This window comes from Propithecus coquereli, unplaced genomic scaffold, assembly GCF_000956105.1.
Source record: "Propithecus coquereli isolate 6110/MARCELLA unplaced genomic scaffold, Pcoq_1.0 Scaffold355, whole genome shotgun sequence".
In the NCBI taxonomy this organism is placed as follows: Eukaryota; Metazoa; Chordata; class Mammalia; order Primates; family Indriidae; genus Propithecus; species Propithecus coquereli.
In genome coordinates, this window is record NW_012149230.1 from 3753287 (window position 1) to 3773358 (window position 20072).

General features: G+C 45.1%; 1 protein-coding gene across 1 annotated transcript in view; it reads left to right on the top strand.

Moving 5' to 3' along the window:
* SPECC1 (sperm antigen with calponin homology and coiled-coil domains 1) overlaps positions 1-20072 on the top strand; it is an 86642-nt gene that overhangs the window by 25029 nt on the left and 41541 nt on the right. Inside the window, exons 6-8 of the mRNA XM_012651448.1 lie at positions 765-846; positions 4162-4318; positions 7861-7963. Of these exons, the coding sequence (XP_012506902.1) occupies positions 765-846; positions 4162-4318; positions 7861-7963 (342 nt within the window). The remainder of the gene's footprint in view (positions 1-764; positions 847-4161; positions 4319-7860; positions 7964-20072) is intronic.

A 20072-nucleotide genomic window follows, 5' to 3' on the forward strand; every position in this document is an offset into this window, starting at 1 on the left:
TCGCTCTTGCTCAGGCTGGTCTCGACCTCCTGAGCTCAAATAATCCGCCCGCCTCGGCCTCCCAGAGAGCTAGGATTACAGGCGTGAGCCACCGCGCCCGGCCCACCTCTTGGTTTTTATGAATAATGCTGCAATGAACATGAGAGTGCAAATATCTCTTTGAGATCCTGTTTTCAGTTTTTTTGGATAAATACCTAGAAGTGGGATTGCTGGATCATATGGTAGTTCTAGTTTTAACTTTTTGAGGAACTTCCGTATGTTTTCCGTAATGGCTGCACCATTGTACATTCCCATCGGCAGTGTACAAGGATTTCAATTTCTCCTCCTCCTTGCCAGCCTTTGTTGTTTTCTGTTTTTGGCAATGGCCTTCCTGACAAGTATGAGGTGGTCTCGCATTGTGGTTTTGGCTTGCATTTTCCTGTTGATTCGTGATGTTGACCGTCTTCTCATCTACCTGTTGGCCATTTAAAAAAGTGTTTTAAACACATCCTTGAGCATATGTAGAATATTACAGGAAGGAGATCCACAAAGCTGATTAATAATGGTCACCCTTAGGGGGAAGAAGTGGGGAGGAAAGAGAGACTTTCTTTTCTACTTGCCCTTTTTATTACCTATTCAAATAAATAATTTAAAAGCCCCGCCGGTGATTGTGCTGTGCTTAAGAACTGTTGCACGTGCACACACACACGTGCATGCACACCTGTGTTTATGCCGTTCTCGGCGTCACAAGCTCACCAGGCTGGCGTGCACTTTGCTTTTTACAGAGACATTCGACTTACAGCAGTGCACGGCCGGCCAGCAAAGGAATCACTCAGCGCTTGGATCTGCCTGACCTTGCCCTCTCAGGTAAACTGCCTCGAACAGGAAATGCTTATGACTTAATGTGTGTGTGTGTGTGTGTGTGTGTGTGTGTGTGTGTGTGTGTGTGTGTGTGTGGAGTTAACTTTTCATTTCTTTGCATGAAACTGAGCTTAGAAAAATAATCAGTGACATTAAATCAAGAGATTTCAACCCCTAAATGCGCGATTTAGCAGTGTCCCCAACAAAAGGAAAAAGCATCTCCTGCTAGCTGCACTTATCAGTGTGCTAAGCACTAGAGAGAAAGGCCAAACTTTGTTGTTTTTTAAAATTGAATCGCAAGAGAATATTTTCTAATCTTTAAAAAATAACTATTTAGGGGAACAAAATCTTATCTGATTTTGAATTTGTCTGCTGCTTCCACAGTTCTTAAAATATGCCTTTTTTAAGGTACCTTTTTCTTTGACTGAAATCTTCCTCTTGTTATACCATTTTTTTCTTCTTGAGACAGAGTCTTACTCTGTCACTCAGGCTAGACTGCATTGAGGTGATCATAGCTCACTGTAACCTCAAATTCCTGGGCTCAAGCGATCCTCCTTCCTTTAGCCTCCTGAGTAGCTGGGACTACAGGCACATGCCACCATGGCTGGCTAATTTTTAAATTTTTTGTAGAGATGGGATCTCCCTGTGTTGCCCAGGCTGGTCTTGAACTCCTGGGCTCAAGCGATCCTTCTGCCTTGGCCTCTCAAGATGCCCGGATTACAGGTGTGAGCCACCACTCCCTGCCCATAAAATATTTTTTAAAAAATTCAAATCCTGCTCATAAAGTCGTGGTTGTAGTCAGCAATCCTCACTCATCATGTTTGGTTTCGTGCTGTACCTTCCACGCTGATAGCTGACAATTAAAAGGGGGATGCAGGAGCAGGTCCTCTTGTCTTGAGTCTTGACACTGCCACTCACATTACTCCACCTCTCTGGGCTTTGGTTTCCCCATCTCTAAAATAGGAATAATCCGACCTGACTCATAGGATCGTTTCAAGGATTCAGTTAACACATTTAAAGCACTTAGAACATGGCCGGGTGTGCGCTGAGCACTGGAGAAGAGTTTGCTGCGGTTGTCTTACCTACTCTCTGCAGAACAAAGAGAACAGTGGCACTTTCAGCCTAGTAGAACATTAAAGTTGTCCAGAGTATGTGTCGTGGGAACGATGTGTGTGTCTGTGTGGTCACTGTTAGAGAACAAAAACGGCAAAAGCAACATTGAGTGAACTATTTACTGGTGCCTGTAGGAGGGAGAGAAAGCCCAAAATCTAGATCACATGGACAGAAATCCTTTTGTTCTAAGTATAAAACAAAATTTCTGACCCTATCTCCAAAAAAAAAAAAAAAATTCTACATTTTTTATATGGATACGAAGAAAATCCAACTGTACTTCTTTTAGATGACGGTCAAACACGGTCAGGCTTGTTCTTAAAATAGTTGTTTCTAATGAGGCAAGATTTCCTTGCAAATCTTGTTTGCATTTTCATGGCGTTAAATAAGGATTTTAGACTTAGGTAAATACTGACATTGAGAAATTTAGAGATGATTTTGGCCCATTCCTCGAATTTTACATGTGAGAGATTTCGGGCCTTACAGGGGTTAAGTGACTGGGGCCAGGACCTCTGGCTCCTTCTGCCATGTTGCCTTTTGGTGATGCAGCTGGCGATTGAAGAAGTGATAAAAGTTTATGTGTTAATAGGACTTCAGGTCCTAATAATGGCTCCCAGGAGAAGGGAATGATGACCAAGACCATTGGGTGGTCCAAAGTCAGGAGAAAAAAACAGACAAAAGGTTAGGTGAAGCTCAGACCCAGAAACAGGGCAGCCAAAACAGAGCCTGGAAAACCTGCCTGCTCTGCGTTCTCCAGACTCGCTACATCATGTAATAGTACAGGGAATAACTGGATTATGTGCATAGTGCTAGGTGAGCTTTTTTCGTTTAAATTGTGGTAAAAGACACCTAACATAAAATTTACCATCTTAACCATTTATAAGTGGACTAGGTGAGCTTTTGATCATATTTGTGTTGTCTTCTCTGTCCCACCAGCTATTGTGTAGAAAGACCATTCTTTTAATTGACAAGATAAATACTGAAGCGAGACCACAGCAGCCATTGCTCTGAAGTAAATACCTCATTGACAGCCCTCCCCTCACCCCCACTGGGCACCCATCTGCTTGAGTGATTCTGTTTACTATAATAAAAAAAAAAAGAGGATTACAGGTGAAAACTGCTTGCTTCCAGCAACTTCCAGCAATTGCTTGTCAACATTGAGGTCATCAGAAGCTACAGAATCAGGGTGAATGTGCTGTTTTTGTTGTTCTCTTTAGTGCCGCAAACACTGTTTTTCTCTGTTGTTTAGAGCTAATTAGCCTCACTCCCCACTTTACCGCCCGTAATTGGCGGCTATCACTGTGGAGTATTGTTTTCTTCCCTGACTCTGGGTCAGAGGGGGCAGCTGTGGGCTTGGCCGGCCCCTGGCTGTTGTAAGCTTTGAACAAGGCACTTAGTTCTCCCAGCTCCAGTTTCCTCTATAAATATAAACTAGACAATCTTGAAAATTTTCTCTTGTTCTACACTTTTATGGTCATTTAAGAAACATCATCTGGCTGGGCATGGCGCTGCTCGAGAGGCTGAGGCAGGGGATCGCTGGAGCCCGGGAGGTCGAATCCGCATCCAGCCTGGGCAGCGGAGTGAGACTGTCTCTCAAAACAGAAAAGGAAAGAAAGAAATAGCTTCTGGAGGATCCAGCCCATTTTGTTACCTGTTTTGACTCAGACTAACATGACAGCAGAAAGGAGCCTTAGCAGAATGATTCCTACTTATTTTGCAGTGAGCCAGGCCCCGTGGTTGTGAAATAGCCATTCTTGGTTCCCACCCTTTCATCTGTTGCTGCCTGTGACCTGTCACTCACGCCAGGCGTTTTCCTGCCAGCTCTTTCAAATGTCCATCGATTAACACAAAATGCACTACCTGGGGGCGGGGCTGGCTTTGTGAGCACTTGCATGAGGCCTTAGAAGGGCCCATCCTAGGTTTAATGCTCCAGTGACGCTGTCTTGAAATTCATCCTAAGTTTTGAAAAAGGGGCTGAGATTTGACATGAGGTCCTGTAAGTGGTGTAGTTGGGGCTGCCTAGAGAATCTTCTCTAGAAAACACCACGTCTGTATTTGTATTGTTACTACTTTAGGAAGCGCATGTGTGTGTGCGATATACATACATCTGCACTGGAGACTAGGATGAGAACTGCGTTGTACTCGAGAGTAAAGCACAATGACCAAATTGCTCTTCTTCGGGAATAGGTGATTATGTTGTTGTTCACACAGATCTTCTAAAAGGAAGGGCTGAGGACCTGAAGCCAGACCCTTACCTCCGAAAGAGCCCCTCACTCGAGTCTCTGAGCAGACCCCCCTCTCTGGGCTTTGGGAACACAAGACTGCTGAGCGCCTCCACCGGGGGGCTGAAGCCACAGAGTAAACTCAGGTATCGTGTTTTAAACAGTAAGAAATCAGAGGAACATTGGACTGATAACCTTTTATTCTTCCTTCTGTTTTAACCCCTATGGTCGATTTACTTCTACAAATGTTTCCTGAATGAACGTGATTAAGATGCAGCGCCTGCCCTGAATGGGTCCAGAAGGAGGCCCTAGACAGCAGTGGTGTGCAAAATGAAACGAAGGGCTATGGAAAACATGCTGCGTAAGCAAAGCACTTGGGGTTGTAGCTGGATCAAGAGGTCTAGAGAGAAGTGGCAGTTCCTCCAGGGGTGCAAAGGCACCACCGGGAACAAGCCGTGGAATGGTGTTCAGGGAGCAGCGGCCATTTTTGTGTGTCTGGACCAGGCTGTGGCCTTCCTGAGGGCAGGGGCCCGGCCATGCATATGGTAGGTCTCCATCAGTGTTTGTTGGGTGGATGGGTGGATGACTAGGATATTACAGCTGGAAAGGCAGGTTGGGGCCTTATTGCAAATAGTCTTCATCACTATCAAAGAGATGTGTACTTATTTTGGTACAGTACTGGGGAACCACTAAGTTTGTGGGATTTTATTTTTGTTTTTGAGCAGTAGTACAGTGAGATCGAACCTTTACTTAAAGGAGGATTAATCAGAAAACAGTGGCATATAAGACAGAGGGGCATTTTAAAATCAGTATTTAAGGAGGACTTTCTCAGGGATGTGAAGGAGGGGTGGGGTAAGGAGAGGACAGCAGGCTGATGGGGTGGTCACCAGGAGCCTCTCTGTGCTCCCACACCTCTGCCACCTCCTCCATTTTCAATGGCCCTGTCACCCAAGCCACAGCAAGCCCCTTTTAGCTGCTTCCTCTCTCTTCTGAGTCTTCCCTGCTTCCTCACGTTGGTTACTCTTCTGAAGCACTGAGCGCATCCTGCCACAGACTTTGCAGAAACCTCCCATGACTCTCTGTCGTCCACACTCCTCGTCCTGGTCTTCTAAATGTTCCAAGACTTAGTGCCACCCCTCCACCCCCAGTCACCTGCCAGAATGTCCCTGCCCTCCCTCCACCTGAGCCTGTTTTGCTCCCTGCCTTTGCAGTATCGCACGAGCATTTCTGACTGCAAGGCTGTGTTTATACAGTTCTGGCCTGACTTGCCTTCCTCTTGCCCTTTCACAGTCCGAAACACTGCTTCTCCCTTGGGTCAGACCTGCCGTGAAGTTGAGCAGCAACCACCCTGGCAGCCTTGGCATCTCCCTCCTCTAACTTTGGTGTATTACATTCCTTTGGGTGTTTAATTACTGTACTAGTTTGCCGTGTGGATAACTATTGTACGGTATATGTCTTTGTCCCCATTTAGGCTAAAATTCAGTGGACAGTAAATGTTTTCGAATTACATTTTGGCATCTTTCCCAGCCCCTTATGTTGTGCCACACATATGACATTTCACTCTGTGAATACTTGTGAATGGGTAGATCAATCAATATACAAAATTGACTACTTTACGAGTAACAGGTTTTTAAGAAATATTATAATTACCAATGTGGGTATTATAAAAGGATTTATGAAAGTCTGAATAAGTTCAGGTCTTGTTGTATCTTTGGGTGTAGCCTATATTTGAACCCAAATAGATGAAGTCATGTGTTTCAGAGGTTTACTTTAAAGCCACAGATATTACATATTAACCTGTTTACGTGCAAGAGATTTAAATAAACAAAAGAGGCTTTAAGGACCAGAATTAGTGTTATTCTGAAATCGCCCTTTTCTTTATGCCAGAAACGCACACAGAAAGGCTATGCATATGTTAATATGCTATTGATATTTTACCTTTCATTGTGAAAGGTTAAGTTAGTAAAATTAATTTCTTATTTCAATTTTACATTCATGTCGTGGAGGCAAACCATTGGCAGGATAGAACTTTACTTTAGAAGTTCTCGTTCTATTATTATTAAATTTGTTGGCAACCATATTCAGTTAGCTTTATTTTTTAAAGAAAAATGTTGGTGAACGTCTTAGCCATCCATTTGTACAGAAACTCTTTTCCAAACTTTCATTTCAGTCTTCTATACTTCGTCAGGGGTAGCAATTCAGTTCTAAGGGATGACGTGAGACCAGGCATGGTAAACACAGGCAAAGTTACCATGACTTTGTAGTTAACAGCACCTCTGACCGAAAAGCTCATGGACTTGACTTTACAAATCTGCTAGATGCATAGAGAAGCAGTCATCAAATTATACAAAAAAAATTTTAATTCAAGTATGAACTGTTTTTTTTAACTTCTCTACCTTAGTTTGTATCGCTGAGGTCTAAAGTCACGCTATTACTCTTTTTAAAATCATTTTAGAATATTTTTATTAAATACTAGATGGATACAAAAGAATATGTGCTAGGTATAAAGAATAACATACCTGGAGATCCACCCAGATAACCCACCTCCCAGCGTAAGGAAAAGAAAATTGTTACCTTTGAAATTTTCCATCAGCCCCTGTCCACTTGCATTGTCTTGCTCCCCCCTCCAAGGTAAGCACCACTCCAAGTTTAATATTTGTCTTTTTCTGTTATTCTTAGTTCTTTTGCCACGTATGTTGACATCCCCAAACAATGTTATTTAAATCGCATGTTTTTGGCCGGGCGCGGTGGCTCATGCCTGTAATCCTAGCATTCTGGGAGGCCGAGGTGAGTGGATTGTTTGAGCTCAGGAGTTCGAGACCAGCCTGAGCAAGAGTGAGACCCCGTCTCTACTAAAAATAGAAAGAAATTAATTGGACAACTAAAAATATATAGAAAAAATTAGCCGGGCATGGTGGCGCATGCCTGTAGTCCCAGCTACTCGGGAGGCTGAGGCAGGAGGATCGCTTGAGCCCAGGAGTTTGAGGTTTGAGCCCAGGAGTTTGAGGTTGCTGCGAGCTAAGCTGACGCCACGGCACTCTAGCCTAGGCAACAGAGTGAGACTCTGCCTCAAAAAAAAAAAAATAAATAAATTGCATGTTTTAGATTTTGTATTCATGGAAACATACTGTGTGTTTTCATGTTTTGTGGGGGAGGGTGTTGTTTGTTTTTTTTAAGAGACAGAGTCTCACTCTGTCACCCAGGCTGGAGTGCAGTGGCCTGATCATAGCTCACTGCAGCCTGAGCTCCTGGGCTTGAGCAATCCTCCTGCGTCAGCCTCCCAGGTAGCTGGGATTGCAGGCGCACGCTACTGCACCCAGCTCTGCTCTACCTTCTATATGTTATTTGGATAGAGGTGTACCCTTGAAACACGTAGAGTGTTTTGTTATAAGTATCTTTAATTGAACTGACGTACTAAGTAAAGAAATAAAAGGTTAGATGAGTGAGCAACAGATGGATTTTAAAACAAAATTCTCCCAGACTTACGATAGTCAGGAAGCACAATTTAATTTTTCTTTCATTCGGTGAGACATCATAAAAATGTATTATTAATGTGACTAATTTGATTGTTTCTTTAGAGTCTTGCTGAAGAAACTAGGCTTTTCTAATCTAGTAATTTATTTCTTGTATATTTGAGGGTCCTAAAAATTACCAACTTCTCGTTATTCTTTCTCTGCTTTCTAACCAGTGTGGAAAGAAGAGACCCTCTGGCAGCCTTGGCCCGTGAATATGGTGGCTCCAAGCGCAATGCTCTGCTGAAATGGTGCCAGAAGAAGACAGAAGGTTATGCGGTAAGGGAAAATGGACGATAGTAGTCCTGTGCCAGCATGTGTTGCGTGTTTGGTGTACCCATATATGTGTAATTGTCACCTTTCTATTCTCCGAGGCAGGGCTGCCAGGGCGTGTTTGATATTTGTGTACTGTACAAAAGCACCCAGATGGGGAAGCAAGTATAACCGAAGGCCAGTCTGCACTCCATCCAATAAACTTACCTGCGTGCAGAGTTGCATCTCCTGCAGGGAGGGGACCTTTTTCTTTGCTCAAAGGAGACATAAACTCCCAGGACAGTATGCCCAACAGGCTGCCTCCACCCGAGGAGATAGCTTTGGCTTTAATAAATCATCCTCCCAGAGAGGGTGCCTTCGCCTAATTCACATAAAGGACCCCCATAGGTGGGCCCCCAGAATCTTTAAGAGTTGTTTGCATTTGGCTTAAGAATTTTGGTTTATTAGGAGAGTATTTGTTTTCTGTGAAGGCCAGACAAGGAAGTAATACCTGATATGAGTTTAAGCTTTTTTATTGTGAAAAATTATACACAAAGATAAAAGTCCACAAAATATAAATAATAGTTTTGTGAATTATTATGAAGTGAAAACTCATGTAGTCACTTCTCCCATCCAGAAGTGGAACATTCTAGCTCCCACAAACCTTCCGTATGATTTTGCAATCATAACCCCTCATGACTCTCTAAGATAACCATTGTCCTCGATTCCTTTCCTTACAGTTTTCTACAAAAGTGCACCTTTGAATACTAGGTTAGTTTTGCTTGCATTTGAATTTTATTATAAATGAAAGAAAAAACTATGTAATATTTGCTCCTGGCTTTTTTACACAGTATTAAGTTAGTAAGATTTAACCATGTTATTGCATATAGCTGTAATTTATTCATTTTCTTCACTGTTTAGTAACTCATTGTATGATTATACTGTCATTTACTTATCTGTTCTATTATTGATGGACAGTTGAGTAATTTCCAGTTTGGGGCTATTATAAATAGTGCTGGTATGTTCTTATACATGTCTCTTGGAACACATGTGTTCTCATTCCTGCTAAGAACGAGAACATACTTAGGAATGGAATTACTGGGCCATAGGCTATGCATGTATTCAAGTGTAGTAGAGAGCATCAAACAGATTGCTGAAGCAGGTGTATGATTTACATCCCACCAGCAATTTATGAGAGATTTATTTCTCTCCGTTCTCACCAATGTCAGACTTTTTACTCCTGGTCATTAGGGTAGATGTGTAGCAGTATCTCATTGTGGTTTTCATTTTCATTTTCCTGTTGGCTAATGAGGTTGAACACCTTTTCATATGGTAATTGGACATTTGGATTTTGGCCATTTTTTGGTTTGTTTTTTAGGGTGGGTTGGCACTGTGAACAGAACATGACCTTTTGCTCATTTTAAAAATCAGGTTGTCTTTCTTTTTCCTATTGCTTTTAACAGTTTTTTGTAGATTCAGGTTATAAATCTTTTGTCAGGTAGATGTATGGCAAGTATCTTCTTCCAGTGTGGCTTGAATTTTCATTCTTTTGATGAACAAAGTTCTTCATTTTAATTGTGTAATTCATCAATCTTTAATGGTTAGTGCTTTTTGTATCCTACGTAAGAAATCTTTGTTTATTCCAAGATCGTCAAGCTGTTGTCCTGTATTTTCTTCTGAAGCTTTATTGTTGTGCCTGTCACACTAAATAGACACCCTCTTTAAAATCGCCAACTCCTACTGCATTCTTATGACACTTTGCTCAAACTTCAGAAGATTCTGGCACCACAACTCCCTTCCCAGCCTTAAGCTTTTGGGGGTTGCAAGGACAGAGAAGAAAAAAGCCAGCCAGGAAAGCTGGGCCTCGGCCGAGACCCAGTCTAAGTAGTTAATTAGCAGGGTTGGGATTCTCTTTGTCATATCGTCCATCAGATGTCTTCAAATTGGAATCTGTCCGAGAACGTAAGTATCTGGTATCTTTGTATCTTTGACACTACCTTCTTTTAATTTTGTGTTAAAAAAGGAGAAGAAAGACCTGGTCATGTTAATGACAAATACTAGCGGCTCCCAAGTGCAGACGTGCTTGTGACCCCGTTTGTTCTTGTTGCTACTCCGGCCACTCTGCCTCAGCCACGTTCTGAGGGTGGGGCCATCCTATGAAGGCAGGTACCTCAGTCACGGCGCCCCTCAGCGTGCCAGCCACACTGCTGGGGAGACGGAAAAGAATGCGAAGTCAGAGACAGCTGACTGCAGGAGGTTTTAGCATAAAGGAAATAGGAATGATTATGGAAGATTGAAGAAAACAACTAAAAGAGTAGTCAGTTACGAATGGATCCTTGGCTGGGTGCGGTGGCTCACGCCTATAATCCCAGCACTTTGAGAAGCTAAGGCTGGAGGATCACTTGAGGCCACGTGTTCAAGACCAGCCTGGGTAACACTGAGACCCAACCTCTATAAAAAAATAGAAAAATTAGCTGGTCATGGTGGTGCGCACTTCAAGTCCCAGCTACTCCGGAGGCTGAGGCAGGAGGATGGCTTGAGCCCAGGAGTTTGAGGTTGCTGTGAGCTAGGCTGACCCCATGACACTCTAGCTCGGACAACAGAGCGAGATCCTGTCTCAAAAAAAAAAAGAATGAATCCTTGACAAAGGCCGAGCCATTTGTGGCCTCTGCCTGGACCATCATCCCCCACTGGCAGGAGTGGGCCGAGGGAGCTGCCAGATGGGGTGTAAAAAGACATCTTCAGAAGGAATTGGCCCTTTATTACATAACATTGTTATAATTAGATTGCAGGGAAGAAGACGTAGATGGTAAGATGTTTCCAGTCATAATCATGAGAATAATATTTCCAGTTATAGTGACTTTTTTTGTTTCTGTGAACATCTTAGATTAGTTTTCAAAACATTTTACGTTTGATGAAAGCCAAGACTCTTTTTGCTTGAGGAGTATTTTTCATTCATTGTTAAATATCACTGTAGAAATATAAATCATACGTGTTTGCTTTATTTACTCTTCACAAAACATTCTTTGTCTCTAGACCTGTTTGTCTAAGATGCCTCATAAGCTTGTTCTCTCAGAATCAGGAAGCCAAAAATAAATTGTTGAAAAGTCAGATGGTTCATTGTCTTTTTGAAAGCCAGCAGCCCTGTGCGTGACCTAAAATGGCTTTTACCTCATTGCAGCGCGGCACGCCGGGCCGCGTCGAGTCCCCCCATGCTCTCGCTCCGTGATGCAGTTTTGTCACGGCGCCTGTTCAGCGCCAGGCGGCATTTTAGGTGCCGGGGATTCCGCAGGGAATGAAGCAGGCAAACGTCTGCTTTCACGGAACTTACCTTCTCATGGGCAGCAACGGTCAATTAAAATAAAAAAGTAAAGATGTGCTTTATTAGAAGGTGGTAGGTGCCATGGAGGAAGTTAAAGCCGGGAAGGAGGATTTGGGAGTGTTGGGTGTTTGGGTCAATTTTAATCCAGCGGATGCGGAGGTGACATTTGAGTGACGGCTCCCCTCACCTGAAAGACCCTGGTATCTTCATCAGGGTTTATTTCCCACCAAGTCCTGGGCTTGGAGGCTCAGGGGCCGTGTGGACTGGAGTTGGCCGGTGCGACTGAGCAGCTCTGCAAGGTCAGACTTGCCGCCACACGCACCTGCTGAGCCCAGGGTCACCCTTCCTGCGTCCTGAGGCGGCGCAGGACTGAGATCAAGTGAAAGAATGTGGCCTGCCCTCACTGCCGAGGGAGGCCTCGCCGGGCTTGAAATGGCCCTCGTCCGAGGAGACCTTTCCAGACGTTCTGCTCAGCTCGCATATCCTAGGATCGTTTTCAGAAGTCAGACTCCCAGGAAGGCCTGCAGATTCCTCTCAGTCCCAGACTTGGTGCCCCTTAGCCTGTCAGCTATTTTCCTTCCCTCGGAGCTGCTGCGTCTCCCTTCCTTGTCTACTTTTAGCTCCTAGTTTTGTGTTATGATGGAGAAATTTCCATCTCTATCGTAATTACCAGTAAGAATTCCGAAGGGGCAGAAAGCTGAGGTGGTGGACGTGACGGGTAGAATCCTTGGAACGAGCCCCATGGGCTCTTCCTGGTCTGAGTGCTTCCCCTGTATGTGGCGAAAGGGAGATTGTCCAGATGTCCCTAACCTAGTCACGTGAGCCCGTTAAGAGCTGAGACTTTTCTCTGGCTTGTGGCATAAGTCAGAGAGGTTCAAAGCATACGGACTCGGCACAATCGTGGGTTTGAAGAGGGAGAAGCAGCTGCGAAGGACCCTGGCCGATGGCCCGCAGGAAACACTAAAGCAAGAGCGTGCTGAGCTCTGACCGGCGCTCACAGGATGCCACGGGGGGCGCTCTGCAGTTTGAAGTCAACAGCCGTGTGTGTGGGGCCACCAGGCCCTCTGTCCTCTCTCCCTGTCCGGATGGGCTGAGGATGGTCAGTCTGCTCTGCCTTCTGCCTTCCCCTAGCTGAGGGACCTTGGCCTGTAATCCACTCTGGGGAATGTGTGGAATTCAGCTCTAAATCTCTCCTAGGTCCTCTGCCACCTCCCCAGAGGCATGACAAGGCACAGCCACCCCATACCTCCATGGGTGGCTGCCTGGCTGCATTCCCAGGGCCCAACCATGCCCTGGGCTCTGTGGCTGACACTGGTGATCCGGTCAGGGTTTGGGTAGGGATTCCCCAAATCTCACCTACATCTCAAAAGCTAGAATCCACAACTCTTAGCAAGTTTTGTTTTTTTTTTTTTTTTTGAGACAGAGTATCACTCTGTTGCCCGGGCTAGAGTGCCGTGGTGTCAGCCTAGCTCACAGCAACCTCAAACTCCTGGGATCAGGCAGTCCTTCTGCCTCAGCCTCCCGAGTAGCTGGGACTACAGGCATGTGCCACCACGCCTGGCTAATTTTTTCTATGTATTTTTAGTTGTCCAATTAATTTCTTTCTATTTTTGGTAGAGACGGGGTCTCGCTCTTGCTCAGGCTGGTCTCGAACTCCTGAGCTCAAACAATCCGCCCGCCTCGGCCTCCCAGAGTGCTAGGATTACAGGCGTTAGCCACCGCGCCCAGCCCATAACTCTTAGCAAGTTTTAACAGGCTGACTTTAAGAGTTTTAAAGACGGCTGGTTTCATCTGGGACATTAGAACAGTATTGTAGTAGAAAAACAGATGTGAAGTGACGCTGAAGTTTTACTCTTATGTGAAACAGAATTTGAAAAATAACTTGGCTAGAAATGGCCAAGTATTTTTATTGCTTTTATCTAAGTCATCGTATAAGTTTTCTTTGTGTAAGAAATTATCACAGACTTAGCCACTTAAAACGCCACTTGTTTATGCGCTCTCAGCCAGGCAGAGGTGTGGTGAGGCCAGGCTGTCCACTCAGGGCCCTGCAGGGCTGAAATAAGGGTGTCCGCTGAGCAGCATCCTCACCTGGAGGCTCTGGGGAGGAGCCCACTTCCAGACTTTGTCAGGTCGTTGACAAGTTCTTGCGGCTGTGAGACAGGGTTCCCTGTCGTCTTGCTGTCTGTCAGCTCAGCTCCTAGCGGCCCCTTCTGCACGGCACTCCCAATGTCAACCTAGCGGCTCTGCTGGTGCTTCCCCTCTGCCCCAGCTGGACAAACGCCTGTGCGATGAGGTTGGGCCTACCACATCATCTCCCTACCTTAGGGTCAGTTCATTAATAAACCTAATCACATGTGTAAGATCCATTTTGCCTCATGACATAGCTCAATCATAGGAGGGACACCAGGGAGTAGAGGTCATGGGAGCATCTTGGAATTCTGCCCACCAGGCTCGGTTCTCAGTGTGGACTACACTTTAGAACCACCCATGGAGTTTTTAAAAAAATTCCTATGTCTGGGCCTGCCCCTAGATCTAAAGAATGAGAACGTCATGTGGAGGGGCCCAGGCATTAGTATTCTTAAAAAGCCACTGCTATGGCCTGAATGTTTGTGCTCCCCCCGCCCCCCACCAATGCATCTGTTGCAGCCGCATCACCAGCGTGACAGTGTCAGGAGGGGGGCCTTTAGGAGGTGACTAGGTTCCCTGAGGGGATTTGCGCCCTTAGAATCCCCCAAGAGCTGCCTTGCCCCTCCATCTCGCGAGGACACAGTGAGAAGGCATGACCTGAGAACCAGGAAATGGGCCCTCATCAGACACCAAATCTGCCGAGATCCTGGACCTCCGAGCCTCTGGAACTGCGAATGATAACTTTCTATTGTTTATAAGCCCCCTGGTCCGGTATTTTGTGGTAGCCACGAAGGGACCAAGACAGCTACTCAGTCGATCCTGATGTGCAGGCAGCATTGAGAACCTCTGGTGGAAAATCACAGCTAAGCCTAAGAGGACTTACAACTCCGTGTCTCGAGTCGCCAAGAGTCTGCGTGCTGTGACGGAATTGCAAACACAGTGGACGCGAGCAATGGAGACACTAACGGCGGAGAGGAGGCGGCCACCACTCGTTTATCATCTGGCATAAAGAAATATAATTCGAGCCTAAGGAAGGAACTAGGGAATTCTCTGCTACACTTGATCCCAGCAATGCCGCTCTGTTAGTTTTCTGTAGCTGCAAATTACTATAAAGATAGCAGCTTAAACCATGCCCATTAAGTAGCTCGCGGTTCCGTAGGCCCAAAGTCCCTGCAAGCTCTGCTGGGTTCTCTGCTTCTGGCACCCAGGTGTCAGCCGGATGGGCTCTTACCCAGAAGCCGTGGGAAAGAACCGGCTTTCACTCAGAGTGTTGGCAGATTTCACCCTTTGAAAATTGCCTGATGACCTTGACCAGATCACCAGTGTCAGCCACAGAGCCCGGGGCATGGCTGGGCCCTGGGAACGCAGCCAGGCGGCCACCCGTGGAGGTGTGCAGTGGCTGTGCCTTGTCATGCCTCTGGGGAGGTGGCAGAGGACCTAGGAGAGATTTAGAGCTGAATTCCACACATTCCCCAGAGTGGATTACAGGCCAAGGTCCCTCAGCTAGGGGAAGGCAGAAGGCAGAGCAGACTGACCATCCTCAGCCCATCCGGACAGGGAGAGAGGACGGAGGGCCTGGTGGCCCCACACGTGTGGCTGTTGACTTTAAACTGCAGAGCACCCCCCCGTGGCATCTTGTGAGCGTTGGTCAGAGCTCAGCACTCTCATGCCAGCCTGTCCCAGTCAGCCCTTAGACACCAGGAACGATGAGGTTCCATAGTTGGATTTGGATTCACTAGAGACACTCCTTACTCCAGGCATCCTATGAGGCCAGACTGAAGATTCTGCAGGTTTCTGACAAGCAAGGGAAACCTACACCACATGGATAGCTAGATATAGGGATAGACAGATAGATAGATAGTTAGATGGATGGATGGATGGATGGACGGACAGACAGATGGCAGTGGATTATCTCAAGGCTCTTGACGTCATTTACCACCTAAGAGAATATTCATTTTCTTACAACATGCTCTGTCGTAATGAATGCTGTTTCCCACAGCTTGTTCTACAAGCTTTGTTGCCATGGTGTGCTTCATAGTTACAGGTTTCATTCGTGAGAGATTAAACCAAAACATTGTGACTAGTTGGACAGCTCAGGGAGCTACTTACTCCTCAGGAAATTTTGAGCCGAATGACTGTGATTTATGATGACCAACAAAAGCTCCAGAGGTTTAAACTCAAATAAGACCTTTGCCCTTCCTGACTTGCAGTGCTTTTGTAGCCACTGGTGTATAAATGTCCTCTAACCACCCCTTCCTTATCGTTTAGGAAGATTAAGGAAGGTAATGTAGGAAAGACAATTTAGTGACTATCAGCAAGATTGTTGCTTCCCAAAGCATCCCACCGCATGTCACTGATTCACATTTTATCTTTTTATTGTAGCCAAGGCTGAATCAAGGTTGGAGGGGCTTATAATTTTATTTTACAAGCCAGGAGAGAGTCAGAGAACTAATGGGAGGCTGGGGCTGTGGGAGAGCAGCGCTTAAGGCTGGGGTGCTGCCGTGGACTTAGCAGTGGGCGGCACCAGGCTGAGGCCAGCAGCTCAGCAGGGGGCTCCCAAGAGTTTCACTCCAGGGCAGTTTCTGGGGAGAATGTCCATCACAGGGGTACTTCCAGCCCTGGCCTGAGACAGCTATTAGGGAGTATTGATTGTGGAATGACCAAACTAGCTTCAGTCCAAGGTGGTGGGGGGTCTCTCAAAACTAATTTCATTCATACATGTGTGCACTCAACAAACTTATTCTGAACACTTGCTGGATGCTGCGCTCAGCAACCAGCTCTAGACCCCCAGGAAGGCGGTGGGGTCAAGGGGATGGAACAGAGACAAGGAAGAAAGAAAAGAGAGAAGGAAGGAGAACAGGCCTGTGGGCCGTGCAGAGCATTAGGGTGGTGCAGGAGTGGCTGGGGTGCTGAACATGGGGACGGCCCGTCCAAGGAGGTGGCGCGAACCCTAGGACCAGAGTGGGAGGAACAGCCAGCTCTGTGGGGAGGGGCAGAGGGGATCCCAGGTGAGGTACCAGCTAGAGCAAAGGGCTTGGGGCGGGAAGGAGCCTGCCTGTTGGCAGGGCAGAGGAAGGTGGTGTGGCTGGGACAGTGGGCAGACAGGGTCCAGAGCGGGTCAAGGTGAGATTAGAGAGTCGAGCACTTGCATCCTGGGTTTATTTTCCAGTGGAAATGGGGTTCAGGGCTTCTGGGTGAAGGTTCAACCCTCCCTGCCCAAAAAAACAATGTTCCAGCTAGAAAGTGGCTACTCCCAAAGTCGGGGACACCTTAGCGCGTGCATTCCGTGTGTTCCCCGTTTGTCTCCAAGGGAACTAAAGTGGCACCCTGCCACTCAGAGCTGTGTGTCTTCTCTGCAGCACAGGCTCTGACAGCGACCTGTGGCTAGAGGTCCTTGAGCTCGATGTAGGGAGCTCCATGTAAGTTAAAATGGGTTTTTAAAATCACTTACAGGCATTATAAATGGTATAAAAAGCTAAAAATATTTTAAAATTTTCTAAAACTAAATGTTAAAATCATTCAATCTCACTGGTCATCAGAGAAATACAAATGAAGGAAAGAAATACCATTTCTTTGCTTACCATGTCTGAAGATTTTTTTAAAAATGATTAAGTGGTCAAAGTGAGAGTCGTACTACACCGTGGGTGGGCGTGCAGGTGGAGACCACCTTTGGGGGAGAAAACTTAGCAATGTGTATCGGGACTCTTGCAAACAAGTATGCTGTTTAACACAGAAATTGCATTAATATTTCTAGGTATTTATGTCAAGGAAATAATCATGGATACCTCTAAAGATATAATTACAAGCAAGTTCAGTATAGTTTTATTTATAGTTATTTTAAAAGACCCAGAAATGATATAAATTTTAATAATAGGGGAACCAAATAAATAAATTACGGCATATGTATGCAGTAGAATATTATAAAGCTCTTAAAAATCATGCTTTGGGAAAATCTATTTAAAGACATCATAAGAAACATGCATGCTATGTTAAGTTAAAAAGCAGATTCTGGCCGGGCCCGGTGGCTCGCGCCTGTAATCCTAGCTCTCTGGGAGGCCGAGGCGGGTGGATTGTTTGAGCTCAGGAGTTCGAGACCAGCCTGAGCAAGAGCGAGACCCCGTCTCTACCAAAAAAAAATAGAAAAAAATTAATTGGACAGCTAAAAATATATAGAAAAAATTAGCCGGGCATGGTGGCGCATGCCTGTAGTCCCAGCTACTTGGGAGGCTGAGGCAGTAGGATTGCTTGAGCCCAGGAGTTTGAGGTTGCTGTGAGCTAGGCTGATGCCACGGCACTCTAGCCCGGGCAACAAAGTGAGACTCTGTCTCAAAAAAAAAAAAAAAAGCAGATTCTAAGACAGTCTGTATAGTGTGAATTCAATCTTGTAAAAGAAATTTACACAGATGTTAACAGTGGTTATCTCTGGGTAGATATTTAAAGTTTATGCATGCTTTTATATGTTTTTTACATTTGCTATAATGAACACATAATATTTTTTAACAGAAAAAAGTTGTCTTTAAAACTGCATCCTTTTCACGTAAAGAAGTCAGACACAAGAGGCCACAATATCGTCTGGTTCCATTTCTATGAAGTGTCCGGAATAGACAAATCCATAGAGACAGAAAGGAGAGGAGTGGTTGTCGGGGCTGGGGAGAGGAGTGGAGAGTGACTGCTGATGGGGACAGCGCTGCTTTTGGGGTCGATGGAAAACGTTCCGCAAGCAGACAGCGGTAGTGGTTGCACAACCTTGTGAGTGCTCTAAAACCACTGGATAGTACATCGTAAGAGAGTAAACTTTATGATGGTATGTGACTTATATTTCAATAAGTTATTCATTTTAAAAATAATGCAGTTCAAAGAGCTTAACGTGAGCGGGAAGATGTCAGGGAGGAAGGGCAGGTCAGGCTAGGGTAGGAACTGCTATTTAACTTATAAACCTTATCAAGCTATAACCTTAAAAATCATATACATGTATTACTTTGTATATTAAAAAGTAATTGAAGTAAAACACGTAGATGCAAAGTATTGGCAATCTAGTTTGTATATGAGAGGTGGGATTCCTAAGTATTCACTTTACTGTGATCCATAACCCAAATATCATCTTTGCAGAGAATGTTATATTATGACATATAATTTGGGGGTGCAAAGTCTGAGGGGAGAGTCCATAAAGATGTCAATAATTAAACCAGGTCCTTTCTGAGAAAAAATTTAAAATAGAAAAATAAAACACATGAGGAGAGTGGCTCTTCCGGAACTACAGCAGTAGGAACGGGCTTTGGGGGCCTGCCAGGTTGGTCCCAGTCACAGCTCTGCTATCTCACTTCACAGCCATGCGACAATTAAGAAGTTAGTTATTTCTTTTTAAACTGCATCTTTTTAAATTAAATGTAAACATAAAAGATTGATAAAACATTTTTCAGAAAAACAGCATTTTTCTAAGTGGTATACCTAAAATTTCCTTAGCCCGAATTGCAGGTACTATATATAACTCAAGTCTTTCTCATTTTAGCATGGTTCCTTCTTATTTCAGAAAGATAGTAAAAGTGAACGTTTTATATCATCAGAGCTTTTGCCATTTGAAGTAGTAATAATGTGGGCCTGATGCTATTAAACTAGCTTAAAGTCTCCACTCAGATGAAGGGTCAGCTAGCTATGGCCCAGGAGCCACGTGTTTCTGTAAATAAAGTCTTACAGGAACACAGCCCCACGGATTTGTTTACGTAGTGTCTATAGCTCGGTTTTTTTGCTGCAGCTGCAGAGCTGAGTAGTTGTAACTGAGACCTTTAGGCTAGGTGACCTGAAAAGCAAATTATTTACAACTTGGCCCTTTATAGGAAAAATTTGCTGACTCTGTTAGATGAAGATATGTACAGGTATCTTCTGTTACTCAAATCTTATTTGGTTCTTGCATTTCAGATAACAAGAAGGAAAGGTTCAGAGAGCAAGAGGGAAGGATTCAGATAGCAATGGATTTATTTGAAAATTTATCTCAATCTGTTTAGTTTTTGAGTTTGTATTGCAAGAATTCAGATAGCAAGGGATACCTGTACTGTCATTAAGGGACTAACAGACACCTTTGAACCCATTTTTAACCTGTTAGCTAGGAGCTATATCTTCTCCTCCTTGGAGGAAAAAATCAGTCTTTATGTTGTCCAAACTGAATCTTGTTTCGAATCTGGAGAGAACACCCACATTGCAGGCAACTTCCATTTTCATGTCTGAGTTCCCACACTGCAGCACTAACGTATGCCCCTCCGATAGCAAGCAGCCTGTGAGATATTAGGCCACTTGGGGCTCTGTTCGTTGTTTTCTTCTTTCAGACAGGTCTCTTGAGGGCTACATGCACAATTCAAAGAGCCTAAAAACTTGGATTGATTTATTGTCATCAGAGGGTGTTAGAGCCGGTTCCCCTCGGCCCCAGGAACAGAGAGGCAGAGTCACCGAGGCTGCAAATGGCAAAGGAGTTTATTGGCTAGCTTGAGCCAGGGTCCAAGTCCCAGAGCACCAACGCAGTGGCCTCCCTATGAACCAGGACCCCCGCCCTGGGGTAAAAGTGAAGCTTTTATACTTTCTTTCGCACACGACACACCGGTGGCACACGACACGCTGGGCACTCCATACCCCCCTCCCCCCTTAGTCCATTGGTTCCTTTGAAAGTGACGGATTGTTTTGACTCCTGATTGGTTG